The sequence below is a fragment of the Perna viridis genome, chromosome 7, assembly GCF_037379345.1.
Source record: "Perna viridis isolate PV_CMFRI_1.1 ecotype Kerala chromosome 7, ASM3737934v1, whole genome shotgun sequence".
NCBI lineage: Eukaryota > Metazoa > Mollusca > Bivalvia > Mytilida > Mytilidae > Perna > Perna viridis.
Window position 1 is genome coordinate 45,082,002 of NC_142451.1, and position 19,532 is coordinate 45,101,533.

The window sequence follows — 19,532 nt, forward strand, 5'->3', positions numbered from 1 at the left end:
CCCATTTTCAAATTCACTGGATCAGCCAGTTTCAACTACAAATATATTAAGTATTTGTGGATAATAACTATTCTTTTTTTAATGAATCGCTCTTTCAAATATTGGGTGTGTGTTGACGGAACCAGTAGCAGTCTGATGAAAAAAGATACACGTTTAAAGGTGGTCAGAAGCTTGTATATTCTAGTAGTAATATTACAATGATATTCCATACGTAATAATGGAGATGGAAACAATGATGGGATTACATTATTAAGCTGTACCGTTGCACTGGTAGTGGATACTGGCCGCAATCGGTTACTACACCTTTATCGTAGAGCATGCAGTAACTACTGTCACGAAGTATGAATGAATTTCGCTATTGCGGCAGTGTTTGAAAAGCACACCTATCTTAACTTTAAATGACTATTGTAATCAATCAAATATGTGAATATGTTTTAATGTTGTATACTGTACAAATCAGAACAGAATATAATTAGTTCCGAATATTTGTCACAAATGTTCTTTCTAATTCTTTATAATCAATTATACTTGTCAAAAACCCGTAAAAACGTCAAAATTCCGCCTTCAGGTGTAACAAACTGTAGGTCTAAAAAACTAAAATAGTGAATTGTGCTCCTGCAGAGGCTATAAAATTCGCCAAATTTTACACGGAAGAAGAACTATATATGTTATTTTTTTAGATAATTTTCGAAATTGCGTTTATTTTAGGCAAAAATGAGAGTATTAATAAATGGTCAGATTTCTAAAATCGTTTAGTAATCAATTTCTCTTATTAAAGTAAGTACTTGTCTAACGTGTCTTTCAAGAACCAATGAACTATGAAATATATGATGCATGGCCTACACATAGATAATTACAGTTCGATCGGAAACGAAGGATGTTACAATAAGGATCGTTAAAATGAATTGTGTTACTTTTCCAAACCTTTAAGCAAAGCTACAGCTTATACAAACAAATCAGGGATGTTTGTCGAAATGGTAATCATTTCCTAAGAGTACATGTATCTTACATATTTATAATATAAACGTTAATTAAATCATTAATAATAAATTAAGGTAAAATCTTCTTAAGAGAAACCCGTTCATACTGAAGATTTAATAGGTTTGATTTAGCAGGTTTTTGAATTATTCATGGTTCGATTTAGCAGGTTTTTCGTGGTCCGATTTAGCAGGTTTTTGGATTATTCATGGTTTGATTTAGAAAGTTTTTGGATTATTCGTGTTCGATTTAGCAGGTTTTTCGTGGTCCAATTTAGCAGGTTTTTGGATTATTCGTGGTTCAATTTAGTAGGTTTTTGGATTATTCGTGGTCCGATTTAGCAGGTTTTTCGTCCGATTTAGTAGGTTTTTGAATTATTCATGGTCCGATTTAGTAGGTTTTTGGATTATTCATGGTCCGATTTAGAAGGTTTTTGGATTATTCGTGGTTCGATTTAGTAGGTTTTTCGTGATCCGATTTAGCAGGTTTTGGATTATTCATGGTTCGATTCAGTAGGTTTTTGGATTATTCGTGGTTCGATTTAGTAGGTTTTTGGATTATTCATGGTCCGATTTAGCAGGTTTTGGGATTATTTATGGTCCGATTTAGAAGGTTTTTGGATTATTCCTGGTCCGATTTAGTACGTTTTTGGATTATTCCTGGTTCGATTTAGCAGGTTTTTAGTACGTTTTTGGATCAATTCTGGTCCGATTTAGCAGGTTTTTGGATTATTCGTGGTCCGATTAAGTAGGTTTTTGGATTATTCATGGTCCGATTTAGAAGGTTTTTGGATTATTCGTGGTTCGATTTAGTAGGTTTTTCGTGATCCGATTTAGCAGGTTTTTGGATTATTTATGGTCCGATTTAGAAGGTTTTTGGATTATTCCTGGTCCGATTTACTACGTTTTTGGATTATTCCTGCTTCGATTTAGCAGGTTTCTGGATTATTCGTGGTCCGATTTAGTAGGTTTTTCGTGATCCGATTTAGCAGGTTTTTGGACTATTCGTGGTTCGATTTAGTAGGTTTTTGGATTATTCGTGGTCCGATTTAGCAGGTTTTGGGATTATTCATGGTCCGATTTAGTAGGTTTTTGGATTATTCCTGGTCCGATTTAGTACGTTTTTGGATTATTCGTGGTCCGATTTAGTAGGTTTTTTATTATTCGTGGTCCGATTGAGCAAATTTTTGGATTATTCGTGGTTCGTTTTAGTAGGTTTTTGGATTATTCATGGTCCGATTTAGTACGTTTTTTGGATTATTCGTGGTCCGATTTAGTAGGTTTTTGGATTATTCGTGGTCCAATTTAGTAGGTTTTTGGATTATTCATGGTCCGATTTGAAAGGCTTTTGGATTATTCGTGGTCCGATTTAGTAGGTTTTTGGATTATTCGTGGTCCGATTTAGCAAATTTTTGGATTATTCGTGGTTCGATTTAGTAGGTTTTGGGATTATTCCTGGTCCGATTTAGGAGGTTTTTGGATTATTCATGGTCCGATTTAGCAGGTTTTGGGATTATTCGTGGTCCAATTTAGTAGGTTTTTGGATTATTCCTGGTCCGATTCAGCAAATTTTTGGATTATTCGTGGTCCGATTTAGTAGGTTTTTGGATTATTCGTGTTTCGATTTAGTAGGTTTTTGAATTATTCATGGTCCGATTTAGTACATTTTTGTATTATTCACGGTCCGATTTAGAAGGTTTTTGGATTATTCGTGGTTCGATTTATTAGGTTTTTAGATTATTCGTGGTTCGATTTAGTAGGTTTTGGATTATTCGTGGTCCGATTTAGCAGGTTTTTGGATTATTTATTGGTCCGATTTAGCAGGTTTTTGGATTATTCCTAGTCCGATTTAGTACGTTTTTGGATTATTCCTGGTCCGATTTAGCAGGTTTTGGGATTATTCATGGTCCGATTTAGAAGGTTTTTGGATTATTCATTGTCCGATTTAGAAGGCTTTTGTATTATTCGTGGTCCGATTTAGTAGGTTTTTGGATTATTCGTGTTTCGATTTAGTAGGTTTTTGGATTATTCGTGGTCCGATTAAGCAGGTTTTTGGATTATTCATGGTCCGATTTAGAAGGGTTTTGGATTATTCCTGTTCCGATTTAGCAGGTTTTTGGATTTTTCCTGGTCCGATTTGGAAGGTTTTTGGATTATTCCTGGTCCGATTTAGTACGTTTTTGGATTATTCGTGGTCCGATTTAGTACGTTTTTGGATTATTCCTGGTCCGATTTAGCAGGTTTTTGGATTATTCGTGGTCCGATTTAGTAGGTTTTTGGATTATTCATGGTCCGATTTAGAAGGTTTTTGGATTATTCGTGGTTCGATTTAGTAGGTTTTTGGATTATTCGTGGTTCGATTTAGCAGGTTTTCGGATTATTCATGGTCCGATTTAGAAGGTTTTTGGATTATTCGTGGTCCGATTTGGTACGTTTTTTTATTATTCGTGGTCCGATTTAGTATGTTTTTGGATTATTCCTGATCCGATTTAGCAGGTTTTTGGATTATTCATGGTCCGATTTAGTAGGTTTTTGGATTATTCATGGTCCGATTTAGTACGTTTTTGGATTATTCGTGGTCCGATTTAGTACGTTTTTGGATTATTCCTGGTCCGATTTAGCAGGTTTTTGGATTATTCGTGGTCCGATTTAGTAGGTTTTTGGATTATTCGTGGTCCGATTTAGAAGGTTTTTGGATTATTCGTGGTTCGATTTAGTAGGTTTTTGGATTATTCGTGGTTCGATTTAGCAGGTTTTCGGATTATTCATGGTCCGATTTAGAAGGTTTTCGGATTATTCCTGGTCCGATTTAGTACGTTTTTTGGTTATTCGTGGTCCGATTTAGTATGTTTTTGGATTATTCCTGTTCCGATTTAGCAGGTTTTTGGATTATTCGTGGTCCGATTTAGTAGGTTTTTGGATTATTCATGGTCCGATTTAGCAAGTTTTTGGATTATTCGTGGTTCGATTTAGTATGTTTTTCGTGGTTCGATTAAGCAGGTTTTTGGATTATTCGTGGTTCGATTTAGTAGGTTTTTGGATTATTCGTGGTCCGATTTAGCAGGTTTTTGGATTATTCATGGTCCGATTTAGAAGGTTTTTGGATTATTCATGGTTCGATTTAGTACGTTTTTGGATTATTCGTGGTCCGATTTAGTACGTTTTTGGATTATTCGTGGTCCGATTTATCATATTTTTGGATTATTCGTGGTCCGATTTAGTCGGTTTTTGGATTATTCATGGTCCGATTTAGTAGATTTTTGGATTATTCCTGGTCCGATTTAGCAGGTTTTTGGATTATTCGTGGTCCGATTTAGCAGGTTTTTGGATTATTCGTGGTCCGATTTAGACAAATGTAGCTGCATTTATTATGTTTTCAAATTATTATAGACTTTTTTCGCCGTAACACTTATTATTTGGGAGGCACAAGTTCAACTATGATTAATATTTAGACAGACAAGATTTTGCTCATAAATCAGATAACAAAAAATGCTATCAGTATAGACTTTGATTGAAATAAATATAAATAAGATAACTATGTGTTTCAGTTACTCATATGTCATTTACAATGTCGACAAGCTCAGCCCAAATTTCTATATCCTGTCAGTTGTGCGAAACCGAGCAATTTATACATAAAAAATGTGTAAACTGCAATCTTCTCATCTGTAATACCTGCATACAGCATCACATGACAATGAAAATTTCAAAGAATCACAAACTCGTAGACTTAAAGGAATTGGAACATCATTAGTTAGGAATGGACCTGACTAATATTTCCTGTCGAGAACATACAGGTCAGTCAAACTGCTTGTTTTGTCAGACTTGTTATAATCTAGTTTGCCCAATTTGTGTTGCTATACAACACAAACAGCATAACTTGATTGCAATCAAAGATGCGTACGAAATTTCGGTTAACAAAAGCTGACATTTTGGCTCATGAAAAAGCGGCAGTAACTGAAATTCAGAGTTTGTCAAGGTAACTTCTAAATGGATTAGATGTCATGGAACAAAATTCGGAAAAAATCCTATCAAAGAAAAGAGATGAAATAGCTTCCTACATATCGGAGATCCAAAATAGCAATGAAGAAATATCCATCTTGATCGGGACACTCAATGTCTCAGAATTTTTCCTTGAAACAACCAGCAGACAAACAACAAACGTACCCTTGCCTGACGAAAACTTTAAATGTGATTCAATATTCAAGTTCATACCAGGACATATCTCAATGGTAGGAATATTGAAGAATAGAAGCACAGAAGTCCGGCTTGATGAAAAATTCACAATTTCAGATATCACACAATTCAGAACTGACAATGTGGCTATCCAAAATATATGCAAAGACCCAAATAGAAAAGATCATTTATGGACCATGGGAAAAGCATATATACAAAATTAGGATAAAGGACAAAAGCTACATTATAGGTTCGGAATTGAGTGCTGAACATATTGATATGGCCTTTATATCCGATACTGAAATCCTGTTGAGTACAGGGGCCCAGACCTGAAGATCCTGGATGTCTGGAACGATGCTACAAAGAATCCACACTTGACATTCGCCCGCTAAGAACATCTGCCTTACACGTTACAAAAATGAAATCAGGGGAGCTACTTATGAATTTGATCAAAACAATATAGCAATATTCACCTTCCCAAGGAGAATCACTACTACTGCCAATGGTTATATACATGTGGCAGACTTCAGCGGTGAAAACAAGGATCGTGGTAAAGTTGTTGTTATTGGATCAGCTGGAGAAGTTATCAACAAATACCCTGGACATCCAGACATAAACATAGATACACCATTCACACCTGAAGATGTTCTGCCCACACCTTCTGACAATGTCATTGTAGCAGATTGCGACAGTAGTTCACTCCATATACTGGACAACAGAGGACGGCTCTTAACTACTTACACCACAAAGGATAAAAGAATCGTTATGCCATTAACCATCTGTTTTGACGAAGACTTTGAATTTCTTTACATTGGGTGTACCACGACAAAAAAAACGATACAAAAGGCTCTGCCAATTTATTTAAAGTGAAAATTTCTGGAATATACTAGTAACTCATAGGCAAACGATTAGTTATCAATGCTCGCAAACTTGAAATGAAAGTAAGCACAACAAATAGGAAGGTGAATGATTTCAATAGTACTACTCATAATAGACAATTGACAAAGAAAAAAAAATTCAATTTGTGGACTACAAAATGACAGGAACAAAGGCACGCTTTCTGTTGTCCGTTCGACGAAATCGGAGTAAAAGATGGTCACCATGCACCCCCCCCCTCGTCTGCCTATATCTATTTAAGTACCAGTCCACATAAAATTCAGACACTGCCAATGGTAAAATGATTCATGGAGTAGAAAGACCCGCCAAACAAACAATGCTTTTTCATTCTACATATGCCATACTTTCACTTAACGATAGTCATTTCTGCATTATTCAAATCTGTACTTTTTAGAAAATTATACATTCATGTCCCACTAAAATCAATAAAATGAAACCAAATTAAGAACGATAATTCTTCCAAAGTGCCAATTTCATTTACAATCTATACAATTTTTATCTCAAAAGTGCAACAGCCGAAGAAAAACTAAGACTGATCATGTGATCAGTAACTTTTTCTGAACAAGATATAAAACTGAATTCGGTGGGTTTTTGACATGCATGAATCACCTCCTGTCTGATTTTTAGAAAGACTGATACTTAAAAATTTGTATATTTCAAGAACCGCTCACCTAATACTAAAATAGTAAATACAGTTCAACCTGTTTATGGTGCACATTGCACTTGTAATTTTGGAATTATTCTGGTTTTTCCTTAAATAAATGTAAATTATTACTTCTGAGGTTTCCAGGGGAATATCAAAAGTCCAATGTACATTAATAGCAACATACAGAATGTACATTTATATATTGCACCATGCAGAATGGAAATGTACATTTACTGCACCATACAGAATGGGAATGTACATTTACCGCAATATACAGAATGGAAATGAACATTTACTGGACCATACAGAATGGAAATGTACCTTACTCTGAAAGTTATACAAAATCGTAACATGCCATATTAATCTGATGTAGGAGGTAATGTAAAAGTGTTCTTTTAAAGAATGATACTATTTGAATTAAAATTAATTTTATGGGCAGCCAAGATTCCATTGAAATAAACAATTCGAGATAACAGAGACAAAAACAAAGAATTGAAACGGAAACCCAAAACAAAACAGACTCGTGCAGGTCCGGGTGTTAAAAGAATAGGACTGCAGCAGCGCTAAGCTTGTCGTAAAAGGCGACTAAATAGTACTCAGAAACATAGCCGGGGGCTAGGCGCTCTGCCCACAGAGCAACTGGGATGTGTGCCCCAGGTGGTGGAATGGGGTACCCCTGGCGTGTTACATGCTGGGGTTGTCAGGCTATAATACGGAAAACCTGACCGCAAACCATAGTGGTGCATCGTGTTGGGAAAGATGCCACGTTCCTCGCACGTTAAAGAACCCTGCTGTGGTATTTGATAGGAGTAGGAACCTTTGCGCTCCGCCACAGGAGGCTAAATTGCCCGACCTTACCCATCCCTCTTTTTCCAGTGGCAATCAAAATTTGTCGACCCTATTATCCTTGTGACCCATCCTTTTTTTTTCATTTCATGTTCATTTTATCATCCATTTCATGTTCATTGTCTGAATATAGCTGAAATATTGCTGCTCGGACGTTAAACCCCAACAAACAAACAAACAAACAAAACAAAACAAAGAAATCTAAAGATTACTTGATGAAAACTCGACGCTACATGTAACTGATCAAGTTACCTACACATGTCTAAAACAGTTGTTGACTGGCTTATTTTATAACATGTATACCACTATAAGCCGGCTCAGAACATCCGCCAAATACTATATATGTTTCAAGCATTTTGACCTTTATACTAATTCTATGAACAATACAAGATGCATATAACACGATACAATATATTTTATATAATAATAATTCGTCGTCATATTTGGTGTCGCTTAGCTTCGATTTTCATTTAATGAATGCGTAATCTTGGCTCATAGCTATGGTTTCACCCATGCCTTAAATTGTTTCCTTGTACGGTAATTGACATTTTTTCTATATCGGTTAATTAAAGAATTGTTATGACGTGTTTCGAGTGCAGGTTATTCAAACAATCAAGCATGCAGAAGGAGATACGAGTTTTAATTTTTTACCAACTTTCTTCAAAATTCGTCCAGTTGTATCCAATTTAAAATTATTTAAAAACCAAGAAAGGTAAAAGTTATGGAGTGTGTTTGGAGTGTAGACAATGACAGGTTATGTAGCGATTTATGGTAAAAAAAAACTTAGCTGGGAATATTTTTAATAGAACTTATTTATCTGCCTAATTGTACAACTTTTTTTCAGCTTGTAGTGGAGTCCGGGTTGCTCATTTTCTGTAGTTTCTATGTGCGTATCATCTTGGTTATTTCATAGTGGTGTGTTTGTTTTTGTTTTTGTTTCTTTTTATTTGTTGTTCGTTATCCCTGGACACTTTCCTACTGATTACCGTTCGAATCCTTGTTCTCTTGACCAATGCATTAATGTGCATTTCTGTAAGATATAGTCGACCAACCGTTTACTTACCAGTGAAAAATGTTCTTTATTTTCAAGTATAATTGATACAAAGTACGTCTCTGATTATGGGGTCGAATTAGGTCTTCTCTGAGGAAGTCACAATGCACTGCAACATCTGAATGAAAGGTCAACATGCTTGAAACATATATTACAATTAAAGGCTTACAATGCACACATACTTCAGATTACAATGAATCATATTATGTACTTTAATTAGCAGTCTTTTTAAGAATTATGCAAATCCTGTAAAATGTGATACACCTCAAAAGGCTACATATTTTCATTTTTGTCATTAAGTTGCTTTATAGGTCTATCCGCTCTTAGGAAATAATCTACGCGGAAAAATTTTGAATTCTACAGTATATTCTATTAATTTTTATCTCATACGAACAAGGTTTATATGAAAAGCTGCATGTTAGTTTCTGTTTACTATAATATTTCAACAAAATATCGAAAATAAAAATGTGTAGGCTTTTTAACCATGAGACATAATTCTTAGCTGGAGTGCTACTTAACAGTATAGTTCGACGAGGTTTCTCTGATGACCGATTAAACTTTAAAAGTAAATAAAACCATTTAATGTGCTATTAGGCAGTTAATGGACTTGTTCAGGTTTACATTCAACTTGTATCTATGGAGTGTAAATTAAAAAGAAAGAGTCGGAATTAAAAAAGAAATTGTCTAGTTTGTTTTAATAACAATACAAAAGTACATAAATTTAAAATGCGTAAATATTGTAATAAAAATGACCAGTGGCGTATGTGTGAGATGTAAATATTATAATAAAAATTACCAGTGGTGTATGTGTACGAGGTAGAGGTCTGAGATGTACCTTTTTGGTTTACGTTAATTTTGCAAAATGTTGGCAAAAAACAAATGAATCAATGAAAATGACAGTCTGAGCACCACAACCCCTTTATGACTTTCTAGATTGGAAGTAATTAAAGGGCAAAGACAAAAAAAAATACAGAAAGATATAGAGCGGGCTAGAATTAAGTTGTGGAAATTATGTCTTATCCTTAGTTCTTGTTCATGTTATAACAATAAAATATGTTTAAAGTAACTGAAAGACAGACCACAGAGAACTAGTCAAAATTAGCAAGAACATGGAGATTTGACAAGATACACCGTTCCCGCAATCGTCCAGACTAACAAAAATTGTTCATATAATGCAACGTGATTTTCAGAAGAATAGAAACTATAACAAAAATGCCACTATTCTCTGATGACTAAGTCTACATCTCAAAAGTATTTAAAGACTTGATAATGATGAATAGAAAATATTAATTTTGCTAAAGTAGGGGCAAATCATGCATTGTACATGTGATTTAAAATTGTGTACCCAAGGAAGAAAAAAATCACAAAATAAGAAATGGTCAACGTAAATAAAATGTTAAACTACACAAACAAAAAACTTGAAATGCAAACAAAATATGTAAATATTCTAGTTGGTTTTAAATTCATTTAATGGATGTTTAAAAGTTTATGCAGATGATGGTAAACAAGATCCGGATTTCAAAACTTTAGCACCAATTCGCTATAATTAAAATACTACACAAAGATGAAACAGATTAGAAAACCTATTTATTATGTAAACGGACAAAAGAGATCATTGTCCATTTATAAACTCTTGAAATCTGTTAAGACTCTCCATTCTTTTGAAGATAAACAGATACCATGGACCTATTATAAATTTTAATTAAAATCTCTGGAATTTAACACCAAAATTCTAAGTAGATTTTGAATGGGATTTTGTAGGTTTTGTACTTGTTTATTCGGATCTTTGTGCTGTTTGTTGTTGGTTTAAGGTAACACCTATGTCAGGAGGACATTTTTGGACCATCATTAATAGGAAATTCGACACACAAGCTGGTAAGTGGTGTCTATTTTGACAGTGTTTGAATTCGAACCAAAACACCTATGAGCGACAAATTATCTACATCTATATAATCTTGTCTAAAATTTATTTTTTGGATTTAGACCTTCCTATTTGTTTGGTTCTAATGCTGCTGATGGGAGTGAACTCTCTGAACTGCACACGAAATCTGCGACATTGATATGAGTGGCGTTTTTTTATTTAGACACCAGAAAATCTTTGAAAGCTAGAGAATACATAATGGTCATAATTTTCCTTAATTATTAACATTTTTCAATGACATTGTGTTTACGATATGTCATACAGAAGTCCATTTAAATTCTGCCATTAAATGGATGAAATTGCCGTGAAGTATTTATTTGGTGTTTTGTTGTTGAACTTGCGACCCAGCGTATGAAAAGGGTGAGTTTTCGTATTGAAGAGTTTTATAAGTGACATTTTTATCATCTTGAATAAACATGTTATGAAGATTATGGGTAAACTCTTTCGGCTTTAATATCTCTGTCGTCGCAGCCTGTGTGTCTTATATGTTGGTCGGTTTCAAAGTCTTAAAATGACTTTACATATTTTGAAAAGTAACACAATTGCTTCTGTAAAGTATAACATATCCAGGAGAAAACAAAAACAATGGTTTTCAGCAGTTTTAAACGGATGTAAATAAGGTTTAAAATAACTTAGAATTTTAACTTGTAAAAACAAACTGCGAGTAAAGTACATGTAAACAAGGTCTTACTATATATAGTCAAACAATTTGTTTTAGCTCTTATTTTCTTCATCTTTATGTTCGAGGATAACACGGTAAGTAGGGACCGATCCAAGCATTTTGAAAAGGAGGGGTGCCAGCCGAGGTTTCATCAAAAAAGGAGGTGATAGAACATTATTTACCTTTTTCGTCAATTTAACACATGAAAATGGCAAATTTTCCAAATAAAAGGAAAACCCCCTGCACCCCTTCGGACCCGTCACTGGTAAGTCACTCGATCGGGCTTTAAGGGACCTCCAGTTTAAACTATACTCTGTATATTCAGATTTTCTATGGATTTCCTCTACCTTATTTTGATGGGAAGCTGTACTTAGAAGATATTTCGCGTGTAACTTGACAGTGACTACCCAGAGAACAGTCAATAAATTAAGTACTTTAATTACGTGGCGACCAAATTTGTGAGACAACCATAAAGGAAGTAGTTACTTCAAATTCTTTACTGTGTTTCATACATACAATATTACCTTTATATCTATCAGGTATAAACTCGTTGATAATGTTATAATCGTCTACATAAATTTATTGCATAAATTTCAACATAAAATGCACATTTAAAGTTATACAAACAGGACTCGTGTGAAGAATTATGACATTTTAATTAGATTTCTCGCCGTCAACAGCGCGTTTATATTCCTATATGAACTGCGTAAGTGAATGTAATGTACGTAAATGAGTTAGATAAGCCACGTTTGACTCAAAGGAGTCAATTTAAGCTCATTAAACAGGTGCAAAGTGTGGTTCAAAAGATCGTTTTCGATTTTGTGTGGTTGGCTTGGCATTATTGTACACTTTCGCCCCGCAGTTATACAAGGATCACTGTCTCGGAGATTGATTCTCATCAAAGATACAGGATGTTTCAAGATCAAATCCGGGCGAAAATTTTTTTTTTTTTTAACTTTTTATCACAACTTTTGTAATGTTTTTGTAATTGGGATGTATGTTGTAATCGCAATAATTAAAAAACTCTCGATGTAGGATCTTAAGGTTTTTTAATAGAAACTTTGAATGGGGTTATCTGCAAATAGAAATTAAATTTTGCTATATACTCAGTCGCAATGATAAATGCAGTTATCACTGATTCACAAAGCCCACATACAAATAAAACAGAGTTCCGCCAGTAAGATCTTCAAATAAAAACATTACATTTAAAAGCGTTTATGTTACATTGTAAAAGGGTACGATTTGAATAAATGTGCCCTATCGGGCTTGGTTTGGTAATAAGTAAATTACTCGTTTTTTCTTCACAGTTAGTTATTACACTGATCATATCAACGTGAATATGAAGTATGCAGCCGTAATTGATATTTTAAAATATTCCAAACAAAACATCCTTTCATTAATTAATTATACGTAATTATAATTTTAACAATCATTCTGCAAATAAAGACCATCAACCACGCGAATATATATATATATTCAGTCTGTATGTTGACTTATTAAACATACAACCTATTCGCATAAAGCTTAGACCTTCAATGTCCACATACTGTATGTGTCTGTCCCAGTCTGTAATTCAGTGGATATCGTTGTTTCTTATGTTCAATATTATTCGTTTTACGCTTTTTGTGTAGATCAGGCCGATTTTCGTCTTTTATAAATAGTTTCACATCATTTATTTTGGGGGATTTTACAGCTTGCTTTTTGGTGTGGGTTTTGTTTGTTTGTTTGTTGGGGTTTAACATCCGAGCAGCAATATTTCAGCTATATTCAGACGATGAACATGAAATTGATGATGAAATGATGATGAAATGAAAAAAGGATGGGACACAACGACAATGGGGTCGACAAATTTTGATTGCCACTGGAAATAGGGAGAGGTGGGTAGGGTCGGATTTTGCCTATCATTGAAGACCATGAGGTGACATGTAGAAGTTTGGTTGTTCGTGTGTTGGTATTTGGTGGATGATTATGTCATTGACAATCATGCGCACCTATTTGTACGTATACGTATGATCTAGACTAAGTGACATTATATAAGAAATCGACTATACATTCAGACTGGCATAGAGTACATGCAGTTGCTCTGGAGCTATTGTTTTTAACCTGCAAGTTACTCTGCTGCGATGTACAACCAACTTACACCAATACACACAATGTAACCTGATCGAAAATCCATGCTTGATTTGTATTAAAGATTAAAGCATGCATTGATAAATGAATGGTTCAGAATTAGACAAAATATATATCATATAACTACAGGAGATTGAGACGTTTGCTATCGAAGGACAAAATTCATTTTAACAACTACAATGCATGCAATACATGTGACTGCCAAGGTGACTGTGTGAATACATGCAACAATAATTTATCATCGAAGTCTCAAATCAAAATCCTATTCAAGTTTAAAATAAAACTTTTCCTTTCTTTATGACTGTGAGAAGTCGTGAGAATATATCGAATGTCAGAAATCTCAATTAAAATGTCAATTACTGCACAAAATAGCTATCATATAACAAAGATTACTTTCTCGTAACTGTGTCAGTCTATATTTTAATTGAACAGATATGTTTCAGATAAGCTTAATACACAGAGAAACATTAAAATCTATACCGTTATACTCCTGAAAGTATTGAGGTAGATTTTTGCCGATAAAATCATACTGTTGGACATAAAAGCAACTTTATTCTACCTGTTAAAGAATATACACCTGATTATTTTTTCACTATCAAATTGGAATTTAACACAATTTTAGCTTTAAATAGCTGGTCGACTTCAAGCTGATTTATTGATCCTTGTATATCTGTACGAGTTTATCACTTTGTATTTATATACTGGATAAAACAATCACTTCTATCACCAGGTTAGTTTGTTTTCCTGTCTATTTACATCCCATTGGCTTTACATAGTTTTCAGTGAAGGGCAATAATGGTTAAAGTCTTTCCGCCTGTCCGGTTTGCGTGTGCATACTTTACTTCAGAAAATATTGAAAGTTTTACAAAAAGTCTTTTTGTTGGAGGGTGATAAATTTTGTGATTGTTCACTTTGTAATTGTGTATTTATCACTTTATTTTGTTTGTATTTGGAAATACTTGTTTATTGATATTTGAGCGCGACCTGTAAAGGCCCGTCAGCGGACCCGCCCCCCCCCCTTTCCTGAATTCCTTACTGGTTACTTCCATTGCATATTGTCGAAATTAAATACAACCTGAATCAACTTGGACAAAATCAAGATTTGGTAAATACTTGTGTTTATTTATCGCTATAATAAATCGAAATCTCATCTGTGGGTTTACTATGCACCTACACCGCGATGTGATGTATATATTTTCTTCATAAAATTCATTTTTAAAAATGAGTTACAAACATTTAGCGCAGTGAAAATCAGGGCGTCTGAGAATATTCCTTAATTTGATATTAAAATAAATATTTAAATTTTTTTGGATTGTTTAAGCATTAGATTTGCTGGACCAGTATCCTAATCCTTCTGAACTGTAAACAAACAAAATTAACAATACATGACCAGTCATTTTCAATTACACGATTATGCAACATTTTCTTCAAAGTTGACATAACAAAGAAAAGAATATTTCTATCAATAAAAATTGACAGCCGAGCTTAAGAAGAAAATGACTAAATCCGCCTTTCAAAACATCAAATGATCGTTATGACAAAGACCACTTTGTCTTTATACCATTCTTGACCATGCTTGTACACTTTAAAATCATGGAGGCAAAAAATAAGAAGGTCTTTCAAATTAAAAAAAATGCATTGATCACGAGAAGTGTTCTAAAAGACTGAATCAGCGTAAGTAGCACGAAATATCAACTTTTGATATACGTATTAGTACAATTGCATGTTGTCCAGAATTTCCGCCAAATGTAGATGGCTCGGTCTTTATATGCATGATTGTCCTGCACCCCCAAAAAGCTAATCTTTCATTGTCATCGTTCTCAAAATTGTAAAAATTGTATCCCTGACCTATGAAATGGAGGACGCTGGAACTTGGTTAGAAAATCCTACTTTAAATCTTTCGGTTATATGAACTTAAAATTTTAATACTCATCATAAGGGATATTGCATAACACGCGTTTGATTCGTTTTTTAATGTTGCTTCATATATTATTATATATTATTGATATCATATTTTTTTGCCTTGTTATACACATTCCATTGTCATTATACGTCGTATTTTTTTAATCATTTTTTATCGCAGTATACTCATCATACATCAGCATAAAGAAATACCAAAAAAAATTAGAACCAATAGCATGATTGATTGATTGTTGGGGTTTAACGCCCGAGCAATAACAGCAATATCAACAGTTTTCAAACAGACACTTCTTACATTGAATGTAACAATTACTCAGAGATTCGACATAACACTATACGTACTTTGAATTTTCATATCGATATTGACATTCTTCCCAAAGGGTCTGATGCTCTAACTTTAGAACAAAATACAGATTCTTAAAGGTGCAAACTTACAATTTAAAGAGTAAACGATTTGCCAATGCTTAATTGCGTATATACATATATCTCTTCGTATTGTGTGTTATTTTCTGTGCATTTCAACTCCTCAAAACCATTTTTGTATACTTTCCTATCTACCCCTCTTCAATTTTAATACATATTCTTTATTCAACCCTTACATCTCCAGTAGATAGTTGCATCAAAGATACATAATTATATAAAAGCATGCTATTATTGTCTTAAAATAGTTCGTTGTTTTTAGGAGACGGATTAGCATAAGCTTCAGTTTGTTCCCGAATCCTTGTGTTGTATTATAATATCGTCATAACATATATATGATGTATTCTTTGAAATAAAATATGTCTAAACTAACAGTACCCCCTTTGAAGGTTACGTTTTCTTATGATAGTTGAAAGTCATGAAAATCATTTATAATCCTTAGAATTAAGTACAATATCGTACATATGTAATGACAAAACATTTTAGAGGTGCTTTGAAGTATTTTTGGTTCATGATTTTTTATTTTGGTGAAAATAAACAAAACCACTTGCTTTTTAATTTTACTCTTCCGAAAATAGAAAAATAAGGGAAAAAAAGAATACAAAAACTGTTTGGATAAGGATAAGGTAATAGGCACAGTGGTAATAATGTTTTCCGAGTAAAGGCAAAAATTTACACATGCTTTGTTACTTAGAATTTGATATTGAACACTGATACAAAAGCAAAATTTTCTATTTTAAATCTAACAAAAGATATTCAAAATATAGAATCTATATTAATTCTTTGTTTAGACAATATCGATGTTAATTTCAATTAAATTTCAGGCACTTAGTCTAACCAAACATATTAATGTTATTTTTAACATCTATTATCACTTTTGTCTCTGTTTTCAGACTGAAACAGAATGGTTTTATAACTGACACGATCCCGCTTTGATACAAAGTATTTTGGAAAGCCGACGAGCGAGCAGACGAGACCGTCATGGATACCGGAAGACTGGGTGTCGTGCGGCGCCAAGAAAACAGTCGAAGGAAGTTTGTGTTCATGTTGAACGAAGTCATGAGATCACAGTATGAAGTTGTTGATGGATATCTAACGAGGGAGAAATTCGAGATAGGTGTTAAGTATGATAAGTCGTTCGTTCCGATGAGAAGATCGGTGGTCAAACAAAGGGTTTTACAACAGTGCTTAAAAATGAAACGACAATCCAAAATAATGTCAAATAGAAACTTTGGTGCTTATGGTGGTAAACCGCTTTACACATTTCATCGAGATATAGATAAATTTATCACCGAAATGCATCCGAAACTCAGACGGTTAAAGCAGGCCGAAAAGGCTCTACAGGAAAGCATAGAAAAGGGACGCATTATAGACCCTAAAATTGTACCGAAGAAAATTGAGCAGTATTTTGAGAAGAATTGGAAAGAAGATGAAGTAAAACCGAACCGTCTCCCGAAACTGCAGACAGCAGAAAAATCTAAAGACATTTTCCGGAACTCACGAAAAAATGCAATACCTCCAATCAGGGGTCTTATTAATCCCTTTAGAAATCAACACGTTTGGAATAAAAACCAATTTGACTCTGATAGTATAGAGAAAAATACAGAACCAGAAACGATTCCAGAGCATTCTTCCGAGAGTAATAAAATGAACTCAGGAAATGAAAGTAAAATACAATCGAAACATTTAACAGAAAAGAAAGAAACCTCAGATTTGAGACGAGAATCGACAAAAGGGCGCCTTATACTACCTCCGATTCAACAGACGAAAGAGATGACAAAGAGATAATACGTTTATTGAAAATGGAAAATGAGGTGTAATTTTAAGATTTTGGTTAAGTTATATCTTATGTGTTATTGTACACTGAAATCTCTCCGTGTCTTTGCACTGTTTCCGAGTTCAATATTATTTATTGAAATGTCTACATATATAAACTCCACAAACAATTTTCTTCAAGCATACATGTGTATAGATATTGTATAAGAACCAAAACGGTTATCATATTATGCTTATTATCAGTCACAATAAGCATTTCAAGCATGAGCAATGCAAAATAAGAACAGCGAAATCGAAAAAATGCAACGAAATCACACACATCAGAATGAAATCTATATTTTGATTATCATTACGACAAATAATAAACAACGAAGTTTTGTTAAATCTTTTTTTTTTACCATAGCATAAATACTAATTAATATAAATGCAAGAAAGGAATCGTTGGGGAGAACCCGGAAGATTCCTCGTTACTCTTTTCCCTTTGGTGAAATATTTTTTGTCTGATACCCAAAATCATTTGCCCCTTTTTATACCCAAGAACCATTTTATTGAACCCCCTTCTTATCTAAAATGCCTGATCCACCCCAACCCCCCTAACTAGACAATTGCAAATGACATACATGACATTGTTACTTAATGTAATACAATTAAGTGATCTGAGAACACGTCTTCTCAAATGGCCAACCTGAAACGCAAAATATTCGTGAAGTTTTATACTTTATTAGTGTCGCATTTCAATATGATTTTCGGCTTTGCCAATGAGGGACGCAGATATTTGTACTCAAATGACGACTTTTTTAGTGATGCATAAGCGATGTTTCTACCTACGAGAATATTGTGCAAGACTTCCTAGAGCGCACGACCTGTGCCTGAGTTTAAAGTAACTTTCAAATTGCGTACGTCATTTCCGACAAAACGGTTAATTCTTAAGTCAGTCATGTTTAGACCCAATGCATATCAAGCTCCAAAACAGCGTCTGACGTTCAAAGTTCGCTGTAGACTCTGCTACCAGCCTTCACAGAAATTCAAAAATCTTGCAAAGATATTATCCGATTGATTTGAATAATGTCCGAGCATTTCGAAAGGTCTATCTGCCGCGGTAAGCAAGACGGGAAACGAACAACTGCCGCTGTGTGGAGCTTGGCACATATGGAACGTTGTTGACGCTCCCTTTCCATAAGTCTTCTTAAGAAGTATTCAGTATGTTGAATTTCAGATGGTTTTATATTATCATTATTAATCATATTTTATTGTAACAGTTATTTTATGTTACTAAAGAAGCTAGTTAATCTCGACTGACTTTGTCCGTTGACAATTTTAGTTTATTTTTAGGCGATGTTTACACTTGATTTAATTTTCGAAGTATTGTAATGTACTCTTAGTCGAATGTCCTAATTTAGCACATTTTAACCTTCTCATTATGATTTGGAAACAAAATGGGTTGACATTTTCAAAACATTCGTTTTGTAGGTACTTTAAATATTGTCTGGATCATTCTTACCATGAAATTAATTTTCATTTAATGAACAAAAATTGAATTAATATAAAATATGTTAAATAGTGTAATCCAAAACCGCGATTTAGTTTAAACATCGCAATTGTGATTGATAATGTAATGACCTGTTAGTGATAAATTGGGTTAATGGTGCAGCAAACATATGCACTTAAGTATGGGTCTGTCTACAAATCAGGCATGATGTGATTCATCATATCTCAAGATAATCAATGACACTATTCTGACACATTTGTAACATCATAAAAACAACTCTTCCTGCTTTCATTTCCTTTGGCCCACTATTTATCGTGTTATACTGAACGATTTTCAATCGAAAGATTTTTTGGATTAAGATGTGCGCGAGGCACTACGTAATCATTAGCTTCTGCCTGGTTTTAAGGCAGAGCTGTTTTGCTTTTAAGAGGCATTTGCAATATTCGATGATTGATATCCCGTACTCTAATGCACCGACCCATTTTTTACTAATATTTCATTTTAGTTTAAAACAGAATAGGGCAAAATAGTACAAATCTTCGCGACTAAACAGTTGCCGATCCAGTGTTCTAGGGTATAAGTATTTGTTTAACCTGATCTAATAAATTCTTCTAAATCAGGTACA

At 33.9% G+C, this 19,532-nt stretch overlaps 2 protein-coding genes across 4 annotated transcripts; both read left to right on the top strand.

Moving 5' to 3' along the window:
• Window positions 1-4,735: 4,735 nt before the first annotated feature.
• On the top strand, window positions 4,736-7,120 carry LOC148612898 (uncharacterized). The gene is made up of 2 exons (XM_088595414.1): window positions 4,736-5,369; window positions 5,533-7,120. Exons 1-2 carry the CDS (start codon window positions 4,979-4,981, stop codon window positions 6,018-6,020), a joined length of 879 nt encoding a protein of 292 aa, XP_088451540.1. The 5' UTR covers window positions 4,736-4,978; the 3' UTR covers window positions 6,021-7,120.
• A 3,194-nt stretch (window positions 7,121-10,314) lies between these two features.
• Window positions 10,315-17,802, top strand: LOC148612899 (uncharacterized). Of its 3 annotated transcripts, none has more exons than XM_088594761.1 (2): window positions 10,315-10,465; window positions 16,536-17,802. In XM_088594761.1, the coding sequence occupies exon 2, from the start codon at window positions 16,624-16,626 to the stop codon at window positions 17,428-17,430; it is 807 nt and encodes a 268-aa protein (XP_088450887.1). In that variant the 5' UTR covers window positions 10,315-10,465; window positions 16,536-16,623; the 3' UTR covers window positions 17,431-17,802. The 3 variants fall into 3 exon arrangements, with proteins under 3 accessions (XP_088450887.1, XP_088450889.1, XP_088450888.1); XM_088594763.1 differs by lacking the exon at window positions 10,315-10,465 and adding an exon at window positions 10,761-10,871; XM_088594762.1 differs by lacking the exon at window positions 10,315-10,465 and adding an exon at window positions 13,867-14,032.
• Window positions 17,803-19,532: the final 1,730 nt, after the last annotated feature.